General features: G+C 47.2%; 1 protein-coding gene and 1 long non-coding RNA gene across 3 annotated transcripts in view; both read right to left on the bottom strand.

Annotated features, from left to right (window-relative positions):
- Positions 1 to 892: 892 nt before the first annotated feature.
- LOC132893776 (uncharacterized) lies at positions 893 to 4231 on the bottom strand. Its single transcript, XR_009655587.1, has 2 exons — positions 3127 to 4231; positions 893 to 3033 (listed from the first exon to the last, which is right to left on the bottom strand). It is a non-coding gene; the product is annotated as an uncharacterized LOC132893776 (long non-coding RNA).
- Positions 4232 to 22911: 18680 nt separating this feature from the next.
- The window catches only part of tedc1 (tubulin epsilon and delta complex 1), a 47426-nt gene continuing 45391 nt past the window's right edge, over positions 22912 to 24946 (bottom strand). For both annotated transcript variants that reach the window (XM_060933560.1, XM_060933559.1), the window contains one exon: positions 22912 to 24369. In XM_060933560.1, the coding sequence (XP_060789543.1) occupies positions 24016 to 24369 (354 nt within the window). In that variant the 3' untranslated portion in view covers positions 22912 to 24015. The remainder of the gene's footprint in view (positions 24370 to 24946) is intronic.

Consider the following 24946-nt stretch of genomic DNA (forward strand, 5'->3'; position numbering starts at 1 on the left):
AGCCACGGCGGGCTGCCTCAGAAAAGTAACCATTCAATGACACAACTGAAAGCCTGCAGCCATGGCGGGCTGCCTTAAAAAGTAACCATTTGTCCTACCTTAAAACTCGTTTTGCATTTTCTGCCTCCTTTTTTGCATTTTCAACCCTCCGTTTATTTTCTTTCCTTTTCTGAAAACCCGATTTGTGTCCAGACATTTTGTTCTGCTACCAACGAACTAGCTCGTCAGGTCTCGTCTCTCGAGCCCGCGATGATTCCCGTGGGAAGGGCAACAACTGATACATTTTTACAAATAGCCAATAGGGAGGTTGCATCGTTCAGGCTCTCCTTTGCTCAGACACTCAGTAATGCACTTACTTATTATCACGTGGAGACGTGATAGTAGTCCACCTTCCCGCTCTCTCCATTCAGTCAGCGAACGTCACACAGGAAGTGAACCCCAGCGGGTCATAGAAACTTGCGCAGGAGAAGAATGGCTTTTTTATTTGTAGGCTACGGAAAGTTGAGGAACGAAATAAAAACCGGTATTAACTGGTTACCATTATTTTTAATAAGCTTTTCTGTTCCGGAACATAAAAAATAATAAAGTTTCTGGTTTCGTTTCTGTTCCATGTGAAAAAGTTCCCGGTTTTCATTTTCGTTCCTTGAACCGGTTCAAAGCCCTGTTAATAATACCATTAATTTTGGTGTTTAATAATAAATTACCAAACAGCTAAATTATGGAGTATTCCAAATTATTATGATCACTACTGATGCAGCAGTAATGTATTACTTACCGTATTACATGGACACTACAGCCAATAGCACTCATATACACTTGGGTGAAGGCAATTTGGAGTTCTTTGAGATTGTGTGACTTCAAGGATACAGTAGCAACAGACAGACAAGCACAGTTTAACAGAATAATTGAATTTATTATAACAATGATACTAAATGGGTAATAGCAGTTGAATACATTCAATATGGTCAGTGGCAATATATATAACAAGGCACAGTGAGGTTGTGTGTGTGGGGGGGGGGAGCGAGGGGAGAGATAGGGAGGAGGAGACAAAGAGAGTTTGAATGTGCGCGCGGGAGGATGCGCTGTAAAGTTTGGAATGTTATCTAAGGTGTTGGGGGGAAGTGAAAATCACCTCGTGGTTTCTTGAGACATCTTGATGAGGTCAAAATGTGTGTAATAGTGAAATTAAGGGACGTTAGAGAAGACAGAAAAGAGCATGCAGCAGCCTATCTATTAAAACAACGGAGAAAACAATAATTGTAGAACACAATGATCAACTCGACACACTAAGTGTCTGTGTTGTGGGTGCAATCAGTTAATTATTGAAATTAAGTGATCAATCTCGTTAAATCAGTCTCATTAAATTTTGAAGGTTAATAATTAAAATGAATCAATCCCATTGAATCGTTTACTTTGACTCCTTTGAATTGAATCATACCATAGAATCACTCTCATTTGAAGTGAATCGTTCAGTGAATCGTTCAATGAATCGTTTAGTGAATCATTTGGTGAATCATTCAATGAATCGTTTAGGGAATCATTTAGTGAATCATACCATTAATCCTGGTGCTTAATAATAAATTACCAAACAGCTAAATTATGGTATATTTCCAAATTATTACGATCACTTACCATATTACATAACATACGCACCCTTTTTGAATTCTTTGAGAAGATTGGGGACTTCAGATATTGTTGTTCACAAATAAAACACAGTTTGTTTAATAAATGAATTTATTATACAAAGATAAAAGATAAAATAATAAATCAATATATACAAGCAGTGAGGTGTGTGTGTGAGAGAGAAGGACTTGACCATGTGTTTAGCCTCGTGTAGCTAACTACACGTGGTGGAGGCCTAGCTTGTTGGTAGCTAAACAAAAGAATGTTATCTAAACAGAACAAAGGATTAGCTCTGTGTTTAGCCTTGTGTTGCTAGTGTGAGTTTGCTAAAGGCCCTATGGCCTAGCTAAAGTGTGTTTGTTAGGCCTGATGAGGCCTACTGAGCACGTGTTGCTAAAGACAAGGGTATTAGCCGTAGCTAACTAAAAGCTAGCTTGTGGATTTCTAGCTGAGGTGTGGTTTATCAGGCCTGATGGCCTGCTGAGCACATGGTAGGCCTTGATTAGCTTTGTTTTGCTAAGCAGACAAAAGGGAAGCTGTAGCTAACCCACTAGCTCATAACCATACTGAATCCACTGAAATCTTGAGATCAAGATGTATAATAAGAGAACTATATGTTAGTAGTAAAGAATAAAAGAGAGAAGCATGCGCAGCCTATCTATTAAACAATTGAGAGAACATAGAACCAAAATAAATCAACACGCTGCGTGTCTAACAGTGTAACAGATAAACCTGGGTTTAAATTCACACTATTTCAATAAAAGCAAATTCCTAAGACTATCCTAATTATGCCCAAATGCCAAAATCTTACTTAATCCTGCCTTTAGCAAGATATGAAGAACTATTCGCCGGTGTAGTCTCGGGCCTCGCCGTGGGAGCACGTGAGCCGCTCGTGATGGAGGCGGAGAAAACTTTCGGGTCCAGCGGAGCACTTGGGTGGTTCCCGTGGAAAGCAGAGGATTCTTGGTCCGAACCTCAGCGTTCGTGAGGAAAAGTCTCTGATCAGAATGAGATGCACAGCGCTTTTGAGTTAAAAAGGATTCAATCGCTTCTTAACTTTTAACTGCCTGGGCTGCAGTCGTGACGTCACTTCTAATGCAAGTAAACCGGTTGTAACTCAGGTTGAGTTTAAAGATCGCGCGACTCTAGAGTTTACCTTTGCCAAGGGTAAGAAGATCGCGCTGAGTGACGGATCTTGCAAGAAAGAAGACGTCTTTTTGGGTGGAGAGCGCGCCTCTTTATACATCCAGATCCATCGGAAGCCAGACGTGAGAGACCAAGATGGAAGCGTTGTCCCATTGTTTTATGTTTCCTTGAATGATGACGTAGATGATCCCGCCCACGCGTGACGTAGGTCACACGGAAGTGGACTGGGAATTGTAGTTCTGACACAAGATGGCGGCATGATACCTACAGTGTGCACAATTAAACAGTTTGAGTTTAAATTCACACTACTTCATAAAGCTAATTCTTAAGACTAGTTTGCACAAATGCCAGCCTTACTTCCAGTATCGATGTCTCTATGCAGGATATGCAGAGATGTCCTGAAGTTTCGCGTAGTTTCACAGAAAGCTTGTGGTTCGCTTCTGTAAAGGGCAGAGAACTCTTGATCTGAAGCTTCGTCATTCGTGAGGAAGAGTCTCTGATCAATAATGTGCACAGCGATTAAGTCAGAAGGAATCCGGTCGCTTCTAACTTTTAATTAACTGCTTGGGCTGCAGTCGTAATGTTACTTATAATAAACAAATAAAACCAGTTGTAACTCAATTGAGTGAGACGGCGCAACTTGGGTGCTCTTTACCGTGGCCAGTGGTAAATACGAAAGCGCGCTGAGTCCTTTTTCTTGCAAGGCAGACGTCTTGATTTTGGATGTTCTAATGAGCGGGGTGTCTCTTTATGTCTGTATGACGCGAAGTCCACAGCGAGAGAGAGAACGAGTTGAGTGTGACGGGGTCACTTATAGAGTCGGTCACGTGACGTAGGTGATCATGGTCGCCGTGACGTAGGTCATCGCGGGAGTTAGTTGATGGGATTTGTAGTTCTAGACGACACTGTGGCAGTCCCTACAGCGGGGTCCACCACCCCCACGGGCCTTTCCCACCTCACCCTAACGAAGATGGGCCCGCACGACGACCCCGAGGCCTTCCTCGCTCTCTTTGAGCAGGCAGCAGAGGCGTGGGGTTGGCCAGTGGAACAGCGCGTGGCGCGCCTCCTCCCCCTGCTCACGGGTGAGTCGCAGCTGGCCATGCTACAGCTCCCCGCCGACAGCCGGCTAGTCTACATGGACCTCCGCAGGGCCGTCCTCCAGCGCGTGGGCTGCACGCGGGGGCAGCAGCGGCAGCGCTTCCGCACGCTACGCCTGGAGGAGGTTGGCCGGCCGTTCGCGTTTGGCCAGCAACTCTGGGACGCCTGCCGGCGGTGGCTGAGGGCCGACAACCGCGACGCCGAGGAGATCATCGATCTGGTGCTGCTGGAGCAGTTTGTCACTTGACTTCCAGAAGGAACCGTGGAGTGGGTCCAGTGCCATTGCCCGGCGTCGCTGGATCAGGCCATTGAGCTGGGGAGGACCATATGGCGGCCGTTCCAACCGCAGGACAGCGTGTCTCCCCTTCTCCCCTCCCCTCTCCCTCGCCCCATTCCCCCACCGCGGAGGTGGGGGCCGGCTCCACCCCAGCCGGCCCGCCGCACCTGCGGTGTCCTACCGTTTCCTACTTCCGTGTCTGTGTCTTCCCCCCCCAGGTGAGTGATATCTGGAACACCGGTGCAGAGAGAGAGCCTGGACCAGTGTGCTGGCGCTGCAGGGAGCCGGGGCACCTCCAGCATCAGTGCTCGGCGATGGAGGTGGGCGCAGTGGTCCGGATCCCCGACATGCCAGGAATCACCCTCGATCGGGCTGGAGCGTATCGCATACCGGTGAGTATCCAAGAGGATACGTATCAGGCTTTGGTGGACTCCGGCTGTAATCAGACCTCAATCCACCAAAGCCTGGTGCAAAACGAGGCATTGGGGAGAGCACAATTGGTGAAGGTGTGGTGTTTGCACAGGGATGTTCACAACTACCCCCCTTTGGTGTCGGTCCACATTCTGTTTTGAGGGGAGAAATTTAGAGTCCAGGCGGGGGTTAATCCTCACCTCACCCACTCTATATAATTTTGGGGACTGATTGGCCGGGATTTCATGACGCACTTGGTGAAGAGTGGGTCCTGCTGTAGTTTAGCAGGGGGAGGTCCCGGAGTGGCTTTGGTGGGAGCAGCTGTCACAGAGCTGTCTACGTCATCACCGCGTCAGAGCGAGGAGTCGCCGGCCCCTCTTGGGGAATCCCCCGCAGATTTTCCGTTACAGCAATCGCGAGACAAGTCTCTGCGGCATGCGTTTGACCAAGTGAGAGTAATTGATGGTCAAATGCTCCAGCCAAAGGCCACCCCGTCCTTCCCCTATTTTTCCATTGTTAAGGATAGGTTATACCGAGTGACGCAGGACACTCAAACTAAGGAACAAATAACCCAACTTTTGATCCCAAAGAGCTGCCGGGAATTGGTATTCCAGGCGGCTCACTTTAATCCCATGGCTGGACACTTAGGGCAGGATAAGACACGACACTAGCCCAAATAATGGCCCGCTTCTATTGGCCAGGGATTCACGGCGATGTCCGTAGGTGGTGTACGGCATGCCGCGAATGCCAGTTAGTAAATCCAGCAGCCATCCCAAAAGCGCCTTTGCGCCCTCTACCATTAATCGACACCCCCTTCGAAAGAATTGGGATGGATCTCGTTGGGCCATTAGATCGGTCAACATGAGGTTATCGCTTTATTTTAGTTCTGGTGGACTATGCAACGCTGTTACCTATATTTTTATTATAGACAATTTCATATTATTTGCAGTGTGTCATTGTGTAATCTGTGTATGTATAGTTGTTTTGTTTAGTATTTATTAGATGTGATAGAGTTAAACACTAGGGGGCAGTTGTAGTAGAGTTAGAAAAAAGACTGGTTTCCAGTTTAGATGCGGAGTGCACGCGCCATTTTGGCGTCTCCATCTTCTTCTACATCGTGGTCTCACGAGCGAGCAAACACGAATTAATTTCAGCCAGACACCTTCAGAATACACGGTTTTATCAAGTTGATCTGCGGTCTTGCGCTGCCGCTACTCATCTCTTGTTCCTGTAGCTCGCGCGCATGGCCGGTGACCGTTTTAGGAGCTGATGCAACACGCAGTTCGTCATTACACAATCTGCTGTAGGAGTTACACGTAAGGAATAATCCCTCTGGATTACATCGTGGATTCACCTTGTCATCATCTCTCTGGACTCACCAACTGACTCGAGTCAGGCAGCTGAGGACATTATAACACTCACCAGGTCTGTTCATGTCTTACTAGTTGATAATTATAGCACATTATTATAAATATTTGTATATATTGTAATTTGCAAATATTGTTATAGTTAACTTTATATTTTATATTATTTTTGTAAATTTGTTCAAAACATTATTTTGCAAATATTACATTGTTTTGTTATATGTCTATTGGTTACCAAATTCTTTGTTACTAAGCTGTGATTTTCCTATTTCTACGAAAAGCTTAAATAATTACCAGTACGTAACAAACGTGATACCCAGAAGCAGTGCCGCTTCGCAACATCTCCGCACATAGTATTGTGGAAGCGCTCTTCCACGTCATCTCCCGAGTCGGAATCCCCAAAGAGATTCTGACTGATCAAGGCACTACGTTCATTGCGCGAACTGTATGGGTTATTGGGAATCAAACCGATCCGCACCAGTGTTTATCACCCACAAACGGACAGCTTTGTCGAACGGTTTAATCGCACCCTCAAAAACATAATTAAAAAATTTGTAAGCGAGGACGCACATAACTGGGATAAATGGCTCGAACCCCTGCTTTTCGCAGTGCGAGAGGTCCCACAAGCCTCCACGGGGTTCTCCCCGTTCGAATTATCATATGGGCGTAAGCCGCGTGGCATCCTAAATGTGCTGCGGGAAAACTGGGAGGAGGGACCTTCCCCATGCAAAAATGAAATCCAATATGTTATTGACCTGCGCGCAAAACTCCACACACTCACACACCTAACCCAGGAGAATTTGCGGCAGGCTCAAGAACATCAAGTGCACCTGTACAACAGAGGCACGCGCCTTAGGGAATTCACACCGGGAGACAAAGTACTCGTGTTATTGCCCACGTCGAGCTCTAAATTAATCGCCAGGTGGCAAGGACCCTTTGAGGTCACACGGCGAGTCGGGGACATCGACTATGAGGTGAGGCGAACGGACAGGGGCGGGGCGTTACAGGTATACAGCCTCAATCTGTTAAAATGTTGGAGCGAGGAGGTCCCCGTGGCGCTGGTGTCGGTGGTTCCAGAGAAGGCGGAGCTGGGGCCGGAGGTTCAAAAGGGGAAATCGGCATCACCCACTGCTCCGGTCCCCTGTGGAGCCCACCTCTCCCCGACCCAGCTCGCGGAGGTTGCCCGGTTGCAAACAGAATTTTCTGACATGTTCTCGCCCCTGCCCGGCCACACCAACCTCATAGAACTACCACATGCCCCCGGGGGTGGTAGTGCGCAGTCGCCCTTACAGACTGCCCGAACACAAGAAAAAGGTGGTTCGGGAAGAACACGAGGCCATGCTCGAAATGGGCATTGTTGAGGAGTCCCGCAGTGACTGGAGCAGTCCAGTGGTCTTGGTTCCCAAGGCTGACGGGTCGGTCCGGTTCTGTGTGGACTATAGAAAAGTCAACGCGGTGTCTAAATTTGACGCGTACCCAATGCCTTGTATTGACGAGTTGCTCGATTGACTAGGCACGGCTTGTTTTGATTCGACACTGGATTTGACAAAGGGATATTGGCAGATCCCCTTGACTCCACTATCCCGAGAGAAAACGGCCTTTTCCACACCGTTTGGCTTACACCAGTTCGTCACACTTCCGCTTGGGGCGCCCACTACGTTCCAGTGGCTTATGGATAGGGTCCTCTGCCCCCATGCCACCTATGCGGCCGCATACTTAGATGACATTATAGTAACGACTGGCTACGGCAACTAATGCCGCTTTTCCACTACAAACGCGGCTGAGCCGTGCCGTGCCGAGTCGAGCTGAGCGGGGCTGTTGGAGTTGCATTTCGACTACAACCGCGCTGAACCGTGCTGGCTGGAAGTGGGTGGACACATTGGGTGGAGTTAGCGAAAGTGGGTGAACGTCACGTGATGTCATTAGGCGGCGCAAACAGTGACATCAGTGACAGTGGCGGAACAAGTCAGAGCCGGGCCGGGGGCGGGGCAAATGACCGGGCCCTTTATTAAAGCTTATCATAACATCATTTTAGGCTACAAAATGTCCACAACTGCGGTGTTTACCAATTTCAACACTACCGGGTGCAACTATGTTATTTAGTACATCAAGTCCTTCAAACGAACATGTAACTCAGAAACAAAAAACATTAGGATACTGTACATGGCTCATAATAAAACATCAATAGCCTATACTGCGCACATTATTTGAAGGGCATATGAATGAGCGCTCAGAGGTTGCAACGGTGACAGGAAGAGTCAGAAATAAAAGGAGGGCGGTGCAAACCTCACTGAATGCACTGTGTTTACCAATTTCAACACTACGGGGTGCAACTATGTTATTTTGTACATTAAGTCCTTCAAACGAACATGTAACTCAGAAACAAAAAAACATTAGGCGACATACTGTACATGGCTCATAATAAAACATCAATAGCCTACTGCGCGCATTATTTGAAGGGCATACGACGAGCCTTGCGCTCCGCGAACTCGTCCACGATGCTCTGTATGTCACTGATTCAGTGATCTTTTAAGCGGTAGTCTCACGACCCGGATAGTAAACAATAAACATGGAGGACATGGAGTCGTTAGTGTTGCTGGTCTTGGTGCTGTGGCTTGTTGTCACCGACAACGCGGACAGATACTGGCAAGAGCGTATAGATGAGTCGAGGCGCATAAGGCTTCAGAAATTCTCGTAATTCGTAATTCTTCTCCTTCCGGGTTTGCGGTGTTTACAGATCCCAGCGCGCTCGCGGGGCGTGTGGGCATGTGAGGACACAGGGGAGTGTCTCCTCACGCCCCCAACCTCACTCGGCACGGCTTGGCTCGCTTCAGCCCCACTCCAAAACGGTGGAGTTTTAGGGGCTAAGCAGGGCTGAAACGAGCTGAGTCGTGCTGGTTTTTGGTAGTCGAAACGCGAGCCGTGTCGGGCTGAAGTGAGCTGAAGCGAGCTGAAGTGAGCTGAAAAAGGGTAGTGGAAAAGGGCCATAAAACACCTAAGGGCCGTCCTGGGGTCGCTGAGGTGAGCAGGGCTCACAGCCAACCCGAAGAAGTGTGCGATTGGGCGGGTGGAAGTACGGTATCTGGGCTTCCACTTGGGCAATGGGCAGGTGCATCACCAAATCAATAAGACGGCAGCGATTGCGGCCTGCCCGAGGCCCAAGACCAAAACGGGGGTGAGGCAGTTCCTGGGGCTGGCTGGCTACTATCGTAGGTTTATACCTAATTATTCAGATGTCACCAGCCCGCTGACTGATCTCACTAAAAAGGGGGCACCAGATCCGGTCCAGTGGACAAAGCAATGCCAGCGGGCTTTCTCTAAGGTAAAGGCTGCACTGTGTGGGGGGGGCCACTGTTACACTCCCCTGACTTTTCTCTCCCCTTTGTTTTACAGACGGACGCATCGGCCAGAGGGCTGGGGGGGTGTTCTGTCCCAGGAGGTGGAGGGGGAGGACCGTCCAGTGCTGTACATCAGTCGCAAGCTGTCGGTGCGCGAGGGCAGGTACAGCACCATAGAGAAGGAATGCCTCGCCATCAAGTGGGCGGTTCTCGCCCTCCGCTACTATCTGCTGGGGCGCCCTTTCACCCTCTGGTCGGACCACGCGCCCCTGCATTGGCTCCACCGCATGAAGGATGCCAACGCGCAGATCACCCGTTGGTATCTGGCACTCCAGCCGTTTAAGTTCGAGGTGGTCCACAGGCCGGGGGTGCAGATGGTTGTGGCGGACTTCCTCTCCCGTCAAGGGGGGGGGGGGGGGGGGGGAGTCGGCTGCAGGCTGGACGGCTGCATGGCCTGAGTCGGGCAGTGAGGGTATGCGTCAGCGGGGGCGTGGTCAAGCGTTGGTCTGTGAATGGAGGGCGGAGTCAGGGAAGGTAAGTGGCGGAATCACTGCACCTGACCGGAATTAACCTGTGTTTGTGTGTCTTCCCCAGTGACCGCACCCTATAAGAGGAGAGGGAGAGCGGAGGAAGGGAGCTACTCCCCAACCTGGAGACTTGTGTGCGCGCGCGTGTGTGTGTGTGGTTAAGGCTGAAAAGCTAAAATAAACAGGTTTTTGAGAACTCAGTTCTGGCCTGCCGTGCTTCTGTGCTCCCCCCACCTAGAACACTTGCTACAAGTATATATTGTCAATGTTTTAACTTTCAGAGGACACACCTGTATCAATTCCGATATCACTTAGTGTTTTCACATGAACCTCTTCAAATATTGTAAGATACAGTGGTGCTTGAAAGTTTGTGAACCCTTTAGAATTTTCTGCATTTCTGCATAAATATGACCTAAAACATCAGATTTTCACACAATCCTAAAAGTAGATAAAGAGAATCCAATTAAAGAAATGAAACAAAAATATTATATTTGGTCATTTTATTTATTGAGGAAAATGATCCAATATTACATATCTGTGAGTGGCAAAAGTATGTGAACCTTTGCTTTCAGTATCTGGTGTGACCCCCTTGTGCAGCAATAACTAACTAAACTTTTCCAGTAACTGTTGATCAGTCCTGCACACCGGCTTGGAGGAATTTTAGCCTATTCCTCCATACAGAACAGCTTCAACTCTGGAATGTTGGTGGGTTTCCTCACATGAACTGCTTGCTTCAGGTCCTTCCACAACATTTCGATTGGATTAAGGTCAGGCCATTCCAAAACATTAACTTTATTATTCTTTAACCATTCTTTGGTAGAACTTGTGTGCTTAGGGTCGTTGTCTTGCTGCATGACCCACCTTCTCTTGAGATTCACTTCATGGACAGATGTCCTGACATTTTTCCTTTCGAATCCGCTGGTATAATTCAGAATTAATTGCTCCATCAATGATGGCAAGCCGTCCTGGCCCAGATGCAGCAAGACAGGCCAAAACCATGATACTACCACCACCACCACCATGTTTCACAGATGGGATAAGGTTCTTATGCTGGAATGCAGTATTTTCATCTCTCCAAACATAGAACTTTTTGGTTTAAATGAGAAGGGTTATTTTAGTCTCATCTGTCCATAAAACTTTTTTTTTTCCCCCCCAATAGCCTTCTGGCTTGTCCACGTGATCTTTAGCAAACTGCAGATGAGCAGCAATGTTCTTTTTGGAGAGCAGTGGCTTTCTCCTTGCAACCCTGCCATGCACACCATTGTTGTTCAGTGTCCTCCTGATGGTGGACTCATGAACATTAATGTGAGAGAGGCCTTCAGTTGCTTAGAAGTTACCCTGGGGTCCTTTGTGACCTTACCGATTATTACACGCCTTGCTGTTGGAGTGATCTTTGTTGGTCGACTACTCCTGGGGAGGGTAACTATGGTCTTGAATTTCCTCCATTTGTACACAATCTGTGACTGTGGATTGAGTCATCCTGTAGGTGTAGGTCACTGGGGACCAGGTGTGAATGGTATTAGCAGCCTAGAGAGTTGTTAGGGTGATCTGTGGGTCATTGGCTCTCTCTGCCATTATGAGAGTCATTTGAAGTCAGCTGCATTTTGGTGTGGATGTGCATTCAGTTTTCTGGGAAGCGTACAAAGGACTGCACTGTAGGTGGCTGATAAGTGGTGTCTCGGACCACCTCCTCTGTTCAGTGATTAGATTCCAGGTTGATGAAGATGGCTTCTTTTACTCCTCTTTCAAACCTCAGGTCTTCTCTGGCTAGAATGCGTACACTGCAGTCTGGAAATGAGTGTCCTTTGTTATTGAGATGAAGATGGACTGCAGAGTCCTGGCCTGAGGAACTGGCTCTCCTGTGTTGAGCCATAAAAGTGGTTGTTTCGTTTCCCCAATGTACAGGTCCGTGCATTCATCACTGCATTGAACTGTGTACAATACGTTGTCCTGTTTGTGTCTGGGTATTCTGTCCTTAGGGTGGACCAATTTCTGCCTCAAAGTGTTACTGGGTCTTAAGTGTACAGGAATGTTGTTTTGTAGAAGATCCTCCTGAGTTTCTCAGACAGTCCAGAAATGTAGGGAATGACAACGTTCTTGCGTTTATTGCCGTTTTCTTTCCTGTCCGTTATGTTTCTTTTTCCGGGCTTGACGAAAGTCCAGTTGGGATACCCGCTCTTCTGAAGTGCTTCCTTGATGTGATTTGTTCCTTCTCTTTTCCCTCTACTGTTGTAGGAATATTCTAAGCCTTGTGATGTAAGGTTCTAATGACCCCCAATTTGTGTTCCAGTGGGTGGTGAGTGTCAAACAGTAGGTATTGGTCTGTGTGGGGGTTTTCAGTAGACCTTGATGCTAAGGCTTCTGTCTTGTTTGATGTGCACACCATAGTCCAAAAAAGGCTAGGTTGTTTCCACTGACGTCCTCCCGAGTGAACTTGATGTTGATATCCACTGCATTGATGTGCTCTGTGAAGGCTTCCACCTCATAGTGTCTTTGTAGAAATGGTTTAAGGTGGGTGGAGCACAGGAGGCCAGAACTGAGTGCTCCTTTTATTTTAGCTTTTCAGCTTTTACTTTACACTCTCCCAGTCACACGCGCACGCACACACAAGCATTCTGGTTGGGGAGAGAGCTCCCTTCCTCTGCTCTCCCTCTCCTCTTATAGGGCGCAGTCACTGGGGAAGACACACAAACACAGGTTAATTCCCATCAGGGGCAGTGATTCTGCCACTTACCTTCCCTAACTCTGCCCTCCATTCACAGACTGACGCTTGACCACGCCCCCGCTGCCACATACCCCCATCACCCGACTCAGGCCGGGGAGCTGTCCGGCCTGCAGCTGACTCTCCCCCCTTGACGGGAGAGGTAATCCGCCACGACCATCTGCGCCCCCGGCCTGTGGACCACCTCGAACTTAAATGGCTGGAGTGCCAGATACCAATGGGTGATCCGCGCATTGGCATCCTTCATGCGGTGGAGCCACTGCAGGGGCGCATGGTCCAAACAGAGGGTGAAAGGGCACCCCAACAAGTAGTAGTAGAGGACGAGGACCGCCCACTTGATGGCGAGGCATTCCTTTTCTATGGTGCTGTACCTGCCCTCGCGCACCGACAACTTCCAGCTAATGTACAGCACTGGACAGGCCTCCACCTCCTGGGACAGAACAGCCCCCAGCCCTCTGTCCGACGTGTCCGTCTGCAAAACAAAGGGGAGAGAAAACTCAGGGGAGTGCAACAGTGGCCACCCCACACAGTGCAGGCTTTACAGGGATGTGATTTGGGGCTGGTGAAATTATCTGAAAATTTTAGCCGGGGGTCTGGGGGCCGCAGGCCCCCAGCTGGTCCAGGGCAGCGCCCTGGTGGGGGGACAAGGGGGGGGGCGAAGCCCCCCGAAGCTCCTGGGTTCTGGGGTTTCCTGACTTAAAAATTGTACTAAAATGGCAAGCAAACACACAAGAAAAAAACTTGTCATGATTAACAAATTCAAGCCAATTTAATGGTCACCATGCAACTCTGAGCCCCTATAGTAAATTCAATGATTCTTAACTGACAAAAAGCCAAAACATGAAACCTAAAAATGTCATTCTAAATTAAATCATCTGCATTAAAATTGTATAAGGAAAAACAAAATTTATACTTTCAATTACTGTAGAAGTTGAACATACCTAAATGTGCCTTTTCAAACAAACATGATGCAACATAAGAATTCATCCACAAGTCTTCAGGAACTCTCAAAGAAAAAAGATGCTAGCATCCATGTCCAGTTCCAGCATAGTCACTTTTTCTGCAGTTTCTACTCTAGCAATGTCAACTTCATATACATAACTCTATAGTGTTCACTCACCAAAGGATAATCATAACTCCACAGTGTTCATTCACTTAAGGATATTCACAACTACTGTGTTCACTCACTTAGGTTTCGTTTCTATCCCGGGCTCCAGCCCGACTTTGCACGCTCGTAGCTCGGGCAGGGGAGGTCCCAGCATTGCCAAACTTGACAGCCAGAGTCCTCTGCCCTCTCCCCAAAGAACCAGTGTGGCAGGGCACGCTAGCCCCGTGCCTCGGGACGTAATTTGCCCCGAGGCGAGCCGCGGCGCTCCGCTTAGGTTTCGTTTCTATCCCGGGCTCCAGCCCGACTTTGCACGCTTGTAGCTCGGGCAGGGGAGGTCCCAGCCGCCCCAAACTTGACAGCCAGAGACCTCTGCCCTCTCCCCAAAGAACAAAATCGCTGAACAAATGTCTCACAGTCTTTTGTTCAACGTCTGTAGCAACCTCTTTCTCCAACCATTCCCAGCGGAACTTGTTTTTCACTATTCTGTCGATTTCTTTAACTCGATTTGCATCTTTACACTCTATCACGGAGGCTGCCATCTTTCAACTCTTTGTTTGAAGCGAGCTTACGTACAGCTATCTAACAAGCAAGATGGGCCAATCACGTACCTCATTTCATCTCAATGACGGAATTACTGAAAGTCGGAACGAATAGGATACGAATGCAGATTTTTGAGCGAAAAATCGGAAAAAAAATTTTTTTTTTTCAAATTTTGAGGTGAAAAAAGCGGAATTCCGCGAATTCGCGGAAAAAAAAAATCACATCCCTGGCTTTACCTCAGAGAAAGCCCGCTGGCATTGCTCCGTCCACTGGACCGGATCTGGTGCCCCCTTTTTAGTGAGATCAGTCAGCAGGCTGGTGACGTTTGAATAATTAGGTATAAACCTACAATATTAGCCAGCCAGCCCTAGGAACTGTATCACCCCCTTTTTGGTCTTGGGCAGGCCACAATTGCTGCTGTCCTTATTGATTTGGGGACGCACCTGCCCATTGCCCAAGTGGAAGCCCAGATACCGTACTTCCACCCGCCCAATTGCATACTTCTTCGGGTTGGCTGTGAAACCTGCTTGCCTCAGCGACCTAAGGACGGCCCTTAGGTGTTCTAGGTGCCGCAGCCAGTCATTACTATAATGATGTCGTCCAAGTATACAGCCGCATAGGTGGGGTAGGGTCGGAGGACCCTATCCATAAGCCACTGGAACGTAGCAGGTGCCCCAAACAGTCCAAAAGGAAGTGTAACGAACTGGTGTAAGCCAAACGGTGTGGAAAATCCGTTTTCTCTCGGGATAGTGGAGTCAAGGGGATCTGCCAATATCCCTTTGTCAAATCCAGTGTTGAATAAAAATGAGCTGTACCAAGTCGATCGAGCAACTCATCAATACGAGGCATTGGGTACGCATCAAATTTAGACACGCGTTGACTTTTCTATAGCCCACACAGAACCGGACCGACCCGTCGGCCTTGGGAACCAAGACCACCAGGCTACCAGGTGTTCTATGAGGTAGGTGCGGCTGGGCAGGGGAGAGAACAGGGCAGAAAATTCTGTCTGCAACTGGGCGACCTCCGTGAGTTGGGTCGGGGAGAGGTGATCTCCATAGGGGACTGGAGTGGTGGGCGATGTCAATTTTCCTTTTTGAACCTCCAGCCCCAGCTCTGCCTTCTCTGGAACCACCACCACGGGGACCTCCTCATTCCAAAGTTTTAACAGATTGAGGTGGTAAATCTATAACACCCCAACCCTGTCTGTTCGCCTCACCTCATAGTCGACGTCCCCGACTCGCCAAGTAACCTCAAAGGGTCCTTGCCACCTGGCGATCAATTTGGAGCTTGACATGGGCAACAACACAAGTACTTTATATCCCAGTGTGAATTCCCTAAGGCGCAGATGGACTTGACGTTCTTGGGCCTGCCGCAAATTCTCCTGGGTTAGGTGTGTGTGTGTGGAGTTTGGTGTGCAGATTGATAATGTATTGAATTTCATTTTTGCTTGTTGAAGGTCCCTCCTCCCAATTTTCATGCAGCACATCTAGAATGCCACACAGCTTACGCCCGTATAATAATTCAAATGGGGAGAACCCCGTGGAGGCTTGTGGGACCTCTCGCACTGCGAATAGCATGGGTTCAAGCCATTTATCCCAGTTGCGTGCGTCCTCACTTACAAATTTCCGAACTATGTTCTTGAGGGTGCGGTTGAACCGTTCGACTAAGCCATCCGTTTGTGGGTGATAAACGTTGGTGTGGATAGGCTTAATTCCCAGTAACCCATACAGTTCGTGCAATGTACATGACAAACGTAGTGCCTTGATCAGTCAGAATCTCTTTGGGGATTCCGACGCGGGAGATGACGCGGAAGAGCGCTTCTGCAATACTACGTGCTGAGATATTGTGAAGAGGCACTGCTTCCGGATATCGCGTTGCATAGTCCACCAGGACTAAAAGCGATATCCTCATGTTGACCGATCTAATGGCCCGACGAGATCCATCCCAATTCTTTTGAACAGGGTCTTGATTAATGGCAGGGGATGCAAAGGCGCTTTTGGAATGGCTGCTGGATTTACTAACTGGCATTCGCGGCACGCTGTACACCACCTACGGACATCGCCGCGAATCCCTGGCCAATAGAACCGGGCCATTATTCGGGCTAGTGTCTTATCCAAGCATCCAGCCATGGGATTAAAGAGAGCTGCCTGGAATATAAATTCCCGGCGGCTCTTTGGGATAAAAAGCTGTGTTATCGGTTCCTTAGTCTGAGTGTCCTGCGTCACTCGGTATCCATCCTTAATAATGGAAAAATAGGGGAAGGACGGGGTGGTGTTTGGCTGGAGCGTTTGACCATCGATTACTCTCACTTGGTCAAACGCATGCCGCAGAGTCCTGTCTTGTGACTGCTCCAACGGGAGATCCACGAGGGATTCCCCGAGAGAGGGAGGAGGAGCCTGCTGCTCCTCACTCTGACGTGATGTAGACAGCTATGTGACAGCTGCTCCCGCTAATGCCAAACTGGGACCTCCCCACGCTAAATTATGGCAGGCCCCACTCTTCACTAAATGTGCCATTAATTCCCTAAATCCCGGCCAATTAGTCCCCAAAATTATCGAGTGGGTAAGGCGAGGATTAACCGCCACCTTTACTCTAAATTTCTCCCCTCGAAATAGAATGTGGACCAACACTAAAGGGTAGTTGTGAACATCCCCGTATACACACACACACACACACACACACACACACACACACCTACCTTCACCAACTGTACTCTCCCCAGTGCCTCATCTTACACCAGGCTTTGGTGGATTGAGGTCTGATTACAGCCAGAGTCCACCAAAGCCTGATATGTATCCCCTTGGATACTCACCGGTATGCAATACGCTCTGGCCCAATCGAGGGTGGTCCCTGGCGCTTCAGGGATCCGGACCACCGATGCTGGAGGTGCCCCGGCTCCCCGCAGCACCAGCATACTGGCCCAGGCTTTCCCTCTGCACCGGTGTTCCGGAGCTCACTCACCTGGGGGCGGGGGGAAGACACAGAAGTAGGAAAAGGTAGGGCACCGCGGGTGCGGCTGGCTGGCTGGCTGGGGTGGAGCCGGCCCCTGCGTCCGCAGTGGGGGAATGGGGCGAGGATGAAGAACAGAAGGGGAGAGACAGACAGAGAGAGAGAGAGAGAGAGAGAGAGGAGAAGACATGCTGTCCTGCCGTTAGAACAGCCGCCACATGGTCTTCTGCCAGCTCGATGGCCTGATCCAGCGACGGCACTGGACCCACTCTACCGTTCCTTCCAGAAGTCGGGCAATGAATTGCTCCAGCGCCACCAGGTCGATGATTCCCTCGGCGTCGCGGTTGTCCGCCCTCAGCCACCGCCGGCAGGCGTCCCGGAGTTGCTGGCCAAACACGAACGGCCCGCTGACGACCTCCAGGCGCAGTGTGCGGAAGCGCTGCCGATGCTGTGCCGGGGTGCACCCCACATGTTGGAGGACGGCCCAGCGGAGGTCGGCGGGGAGCTGTAGCGCGGCCAGCTGCGCCTCGCCCTTTAGCAGAGGAAGAGGCGCGCTGTTCCACCAGCCAACCCCACACCTCTGCTGCCTGCTCAAAACGAGCGAGGAAAGCCTCAGGGTCATCATGCGGGCCCATCTTTGTTAGGGTGAGGTAGGGAGGGTCCGCGGCGGTGGTGATGGTGGACCCTGCCGACGCGAGCAGGTGCTGGAATGCCTGGCGATCTTCCTGCTGCTCCAGCACCAGGGCTTCGAACCGTTGTTCCTACTCCTTCCGAAGGGCGACCAGTGCCTGGTGCTGGCTCTGTTGGGCTGTGGCGAGGGCATGGACCAGGTCCTTGAAGGAGGACTCCATGAGGCTATTCTCTTCTGTACTCCGGTCTCAGGTTTCGGCACCACTGTAGAAATGGTTTAAGGTGGGTGGAGCACAGAAGCACGGCAGGCCAGAACGGAGTTCTCACAACTCTTATTTTAGCTTTTCAGCTTTTACTTTACACTCTCCCAGTCACACGCACGCGTTCTGGTTGGGGAGAGAGCTCCCTTCCGCTGCTCAGCAGAGGAAGGGAGCTCTCTCCCCAACCAGAACGCGTGTGCGCACGCGTCACTGGGGAATAGGGCACGGTCACTGGGGAAGACATACAAACACAGGTTAATTCCAATCAGTTTCTGTGATTCTGCCAGTTACCTTCCCTGACTCCGCCCTCCATTCACAGACCACCGCTTGACCACGCCCCTGCTGCCACAGTTTTGATTTTAACCCAGGTGTCATCCACATACATATGGATTGCACAAAATACAGGGCAATTCTGGAGGAAAACTGTTTGAGTCAGCCAGAGGTTTTAGACTGGGATGAAGGTTCATGTTCCAGTAGGACAATGAACCTAAACATACTGCTAAAACTACATTGGAGTGGTTTTAAAGGGAAACATTTAAATGTCTTGGAATGGCCTAGTCAAAGCCCAGACTTCAATCCAATTGAGAATGTGTGGGATAACTTGAAGATTGCTGTACACCAACACAACCCATCTAACTTGAAGGAATTGGAGCAGTTTTGCCTTGAGGAATGGGCAAAAATCCCAGTGGCTAGCTGTGCCAAGTTAATACAGACATACCCCAAGAGACTTGCAGCTGGAATTGCAGCAAAAGGTGGCTCTACAAAGTATTGACTTTGGGGGAGTGAATACCTATGCACACTCCAGATTTCTGGGTTTTTTTCCCCCCATCTTACTTATTGTTTGTGTAACAATAAAAACAATGTTCACCTGTAAAGTTGTAGGCATGTTGTGTAAATCAAATGGTGCTAACCCCCCAAAAATACATTTTAATTCCAGCTTGTAATGTGACAAGACAAACACCAAGGGGATGAATACTTTTGCAAGACACTGTGTGTTACCTCTGGGTGATATTATTCATAAGCATGGTATTAGTTTCCACTATTATGCTACTGACACACAGCTGTATGTTTCTGCAAAGCCAGATGAGAGACACCAGCTTAACAGAATTGAGGAATGTGTAAAGGACATTACACACTAGATGCTTATTAACTTCCTTCTGCTTAACTTTGACAGGACAGAAATACTTGTACTAGGACCACATGCAGCTAGAAGTAGGTTTTCTGATTACACAGTAAATTCTGGATGGCTTTTATTTCTTCACGTGCAGGAGTAAAAGACTTCAGTCCGATCATTTGACTCCAGTCCTTCATTTGAAACTCATATCGATAACATTACCCAGATAGCTTTCTTTCATCTCAGAAACATTGCTTAGATAAGAAATTTAATGTCACTGCATGATGCAGAAAAACTAGTTCAGGCTTTTGTTACCTCTAGGTTGGACTATTGTAATGCCGTACTGTCTGGATGTTCCAATAAGTGCATAAACAAGCTCCAGTTAGTTCAAAATGCAGCAGCAAGCATCCTTACTAGAACTAGCAGATATGACCACATCACCCCGTCTTATCTGCATTGCCTTGGCTCCCAGTCAAATTTCGTGCTGATTATAAAATACTACTATTGACCTTTAAAGCACCGCCACACCTACTTGGATCAAAAGGTGCAGGCTATCTGCTGGCACCTCATATAATGAAGGCTACATCAGCCTCTCTTACAAAGCCCCACAGTTATGGAACAGCCTTCCAAGTAGTGTTCAGAAATCAGACAGTCTCAGCGTTTAAGTCTAGGCTGAAAACATATCTGTTTAGTCAAGCCTTTTGTTAATAGTGTTTATGAGGGAAAGGAGTAGATAGGGAAAGTCTTCAGGCATAGTGTGTTTTGGTAAACTGGGATGTAACTGGGTGTACCCCACCTCTTGCCCACAGTCAGCTGGTATAGGCTCCAGCTTGCCTGTGACCCTGTAGAACAGGATAAGCGGCTACAGATAATGGATGGATGCTCTGTGCCAATAGCCGGCACCGTTACTTCTACTCATCTAAGAAACAAAACCTTCAGACAATATAGAAGCACGGCTCATGCTTCATGTGTGTCGGCTGCGTTACTGAATGCGAAACTCATGTTATCCAAGACATAACACACTCTTATCAACAAGGTGTTTGTTTCCACCCACAGAACTGTCGCTCACTCAATATTTTTTGCACCATTCTGTGTAAACTCTAGAGACTGTTGTGTGTGAAAACCCTAGGAGATCAGCAGGTTCTGAAATACTCAAACCAGTCCATCTAGCACCAACACCCACACCACAGTATCACAATCTTTCCCATTCTAATATTTGAAGTGAACATTAACTGAAGCTCTTGATTTGTATCTGCATGATTTGAGGCATTGTGATGGTGTCAAGGGATTGGCTGGTTAGATAACTGCATAATCTTGCTCTCCATCTCGCTCACGCACAAAATATTAATGTGTATTTTTTTAAGCAGAATTCATTTTACAGCATTAGACAGATCTTTTGCTATCATCTCTCATTAGGGATTTCATTTCATTTTACTTTACAGAACAACTGCATCATATTTGCATGTTTACTTTGGTCCAGAATTCATTTTGACATAAGACTTCCTGGCACTTGACTCGAAACATTAAGTTCGATAAACAACTGTAAAATTAGTTCAGCCAGAGCTGTTTTTGAGTACACGATTAAACAAGGCCAGAGTGATTCATATGCAGCACAGTGCATATACAGCCAGGAGTTAAAGGTTCACGGTGGCAATCAAATACTGCAAATATTAAGAGCTAATTAACAAATTTCCCAGCAGGAAGAAGAAACAAACTAATAAGACTGTTTTTATGGATTACACTGGTATCCACTAGTGATATTCAGTGAGCATTCCCTGACAGTGTAATCAAGAAGAGCACTTGGAGAGTAAGACAACTGAAGTGGATGCAGTAGTGCTTTTCAGCCAAATCATGAAGTGATTTTCAGCTACAACATAAAATGAAGTCAAAGTGTAATTTGAGGCATTTTGAGACCTGGAGAAAGTCACTGAAGGAGTTCAGAGTTAACTTGGCAATGCGGAGGATCACAATAAAGAAAAAGCCTTTGTCACATGCACGCTCAAGCACAGTGAAATTCATCCTCTGCATTTAACCCATCTGAAGCAGTGAACACACACCTGCACACACACATGAGCAACGAGCAGCCACACTACAGCACCCAGGGAGCAGTTGTGGGTTAGGTGCCTTGCTCAAGGGCACTTCAGCCCAAGGCCGCCCTATGTTAACCCAACCGCAAGTCTTTGGACTGTGGGGGAAAACCAGAGCACCTGGAGGAAACCCACGCAGACACAGGGAGAACATGCAAACTCCACACAGAAAGGCCCATCAGCCACTGAGCTCGAACCCAGAACCTTCTTGCTGTGAGGCAACAGTGCTAACCACTACACCACTGTGCCGCCCAAGCATGGTAAACCAAATATTTACTGAGGTAACAAGAGGTAAGAAAGACCACTCAGTGCTTTATAGGTCATTAGTAATAATTTATAATCAATGCAAAATGTTACTGGGAACTGATGCATCATGTACTATTATATGAGGTGGGTATGTGTGTGCGTGTGTTTGTTTTTGTCAACCTGAAAAATAAAACATTAACTACTGTGGCGATTTTATATGCACATATGTAGTCACGAACAAACACATCTTAAATCACAAGTGTATCCTGATTTATGTAACCACATATATACACATACCTTAAGTAAATCACAAGTGTATCCTGATTTGTCACCACATATATACTGATTTCTTTTTATGCTGATTATATGCTAATTCAAAGCTGCATGTGTTGATTTGCAGCAAATAATAAATTAAGTTAATTCTATTAAAAGTAATAATAAACTAGTTTATGAATGATCATAATTACAGTAAAATACAGCAAAGACATTGTTTATACTGAAGGTTATTTTCTGCTAAGTGTATTATTCTGACTCCAACACCTGGAGCATTATCGTATGTGGGAATGAGATAGCCAAGACCATGTTGAATTAACCAATTGTTCATTCTGGAGCATGCGCATACAGACATAGTACTTTTATCAGGCCATTCTAAATTGGGAACTGTGAAAAGCTGCAGTGTGCATTTTCTTTTTCCTTTTAAAGTATATGGAGTAGCAAGGCCACGAGTGGTTTGTTTACTCGCACCTGCAGCCTGCATTAGCCTTAAACTCGATTCGAACCCAGTCAATCATTCTGAATTCTGTATTGTACGCTCTGAATGCTGTGTTTGTACCATATCCCTTCTTATCGTATGTTTTGAGACTTTCTGAACTGGCCATTCATACTGGAAAATTTGGCTTAGTTGATACAAAATATGAGAAGCGTGTATTGCCCGATAGAAAATTTTGAAGAGATATTGCGTGACAAGATATCCAATAAAATTATTTGTATACACTTTTTTCTTTGAGACAGTATAAAATGAGAACTTTGTAATTTTTGAGTAAGTTCATGCTGCAGACCAAACTCCGCTTTTACTGCTTGATTTAATAAAAGTCTAAACCTTTCTGCAACCTCTCGAACTTTGAGTCATTTCTGCTTGAAGAGTTTGAGAGTTTCCATGACACAACTATGACTTGTGTGATTAAAAGATTTGGTTTTGCATTTTAATACCAAAATATCTTTTCTGCCACATCTGCAGACACAACATTTTGTGCAACTTTTATCTGTAACGTTTTTAACTGCCTTTTTTAATGGACTTTTTTAATGCATTTTTAATTAACTTTTAAATGGCTGAGGAAGGGAAACACTAGCCACGTATTCCCCTCAAACAACATTTAGATGCACTGTACAGACTGTCAATAAAGATAATTACTTTCTTGCCCTCTTAGTGGTGAAAAAAGGCCAAATTCAAATGATCCACACTCATACCCTCTTTTGGCAGGACACTATTATTTATTTTTTCTGCATTTTGTCAAGCCAGACAGCAATTCTATCAGCATAACTCCACCAAAGTATTATGGATCAACAGGTACCAACAAACACCAATAAAATAGGTTTATAGTGTTCTAAGTAATGTGGCATGACTAAAGGCCACAGCGGTGAATTAATTAAGTCCTACAGACCCAGCAGGGGTCTGGCTGTAACTGCCACAGAAGTCTTGTTAATGTCACCCATCGTGTGCTTTAAACTGGACAAAATGAGGCTATAAACACTAAACCCTCTGATGTGATGTCTATAGCTGCTATAATTTATACTCAGGTGAGAGTTTGCGGTCCTTTGGGCCAGGGGAGACATCCTGCCTCATAAAATTATAACAGTAATAAATCTTCTGGGTTTGTATGTGGGCTTGACAAGGAGTTCAATTCAAAGTGGATACAATTTTTTTTTAAAGATTTTTTTTGGGGCTTTTTTCACCTTTATTGGATAGGACAGTGTAGAGACAGGAAATGAGCAGGAGAGAGACGGGGAGGGATCGAACCCGGGTCCCCGGATTTATGGTATGGCGCCTTATCCACCTGAACCACGATGCCCCCAAAGTGGATACAATTTTAGATTAAATTGGTTTATTACTCAGTGAAGGAACATTTAGCTTTGGATACATTATATGGTCAAAAGTATGTGGACATACTTATAATATTCTATCCTATTCCAGATTTGTTCCTCCTTTACTGTTATAATGACCTCCACCCTTCGAGGAAGGCTTTACACTAGATTTTGGAGGACTGTGGGGATTTTCCCATTTTGCCACAAGATGTTGGGAATGGAGGTGTTGGGTGCAGTCGGTGTTCAGTGGGGTTGAGGTCAGGGCTCTATACACGACACTCAATTTCTTCCACTACCTCTCTGACAAACCAGGGACCTCTCTTTGTGCACAGGGGCACTGTCAGATCGGAAGAGGTTTGGGTCTATTAGTTCCACTAAGGGGAACTCCGATATACAGCACCTTATACAATTGTGTGCTTCCAAGTTTGTGGCAACTTGTAGGTCTGAAAGCCTGTCTTCTAAAGAGTTTTGCAGCATACTCTGTGTGCATGTGTCATCGCTTAAGAGGCAGGATAAACACCAGTCCCTCCAGTGTATTAGCCTTTGACTGCATTTCCTCTCGCTGACTCTGTCTCAGCAGCTTCATCTCCCACTCTAGTATGGCCTTTCTGTGCCTCAGCTCCTTGCACACTGATGAAGCCTGGAGGAGTCCCGCTTGGTCTGAATCACCTCTATGGGGTTTGCATGTTGACCTGGAAGTCTGCAGCTCCTGGAAGTACGGTGTGAAGCCTCTATCTGTGGTGGTCAGAGTGTTGACGAGAGAAAAGCCCTGTAAGCAGGCAGACACTCTCCTCTCCACCTCTCCTTTCTGCCTGTGGCTAAGTTCTGTTGTGTCTGTACATCTTTCCTAGATGGATATGACAGGACATAAGTAATGTTAGCACTTGAGTTTTATCTAATTTAGGATATAATCAGGATTTAAAAGTAGCAACAACAATAGCAACAAAAACAGCAACAACAGCAAGAACAACAGTAGCAGCAACAAAAACAGTAACAATAGCAGCACCAACTACATCAATACCAGCAGCAACAGTAGCAATAACATCAACAAAATGGCACCTGGCAAAACTGGAGTTTTAGTTGCTCTGTTATTTTACTACAGTTTGTATAGTCTGCTGGCCAGAGGGCACTCTCAGCACTCTATCATTCAGATACAGAACAAAGGAGACAACCAATCAAATTTATAAGTGCTCAAATTATGCAAAAACTTTGCTTTTGGGCATGGAATCCTGCTGGGGACACCATCATCACCCACCATTAGGATCCCCAATGGCAGCTGTGACATGGGGACAACTATTTGGTGTGTCAAGATGATCCATTGTGTACCACAGAAAAGTCAAGGCGGATGGCCTCATTATATCCATGTGTCTTGTGGTGGCTGGGGATGTTCATCCCTGCCCAGGATCTATCATGCACCATCCAAA

Source organism: Neoarius graeffei, chromosome 11 (assembly GCF_027579695.1).
Source record: "Neoarius graeffei isolate fNeoGra1 chromosome 11, fNeoGra1.pri, whole genome shotgun sequence".
In the NCBI taxonomy this organism is placed as follows: Eukaryota; Metazoa; Chordata; class Actinopteri; order Siluriformes; family Ariidae; genus Neoarius; species Neoarius graeffei.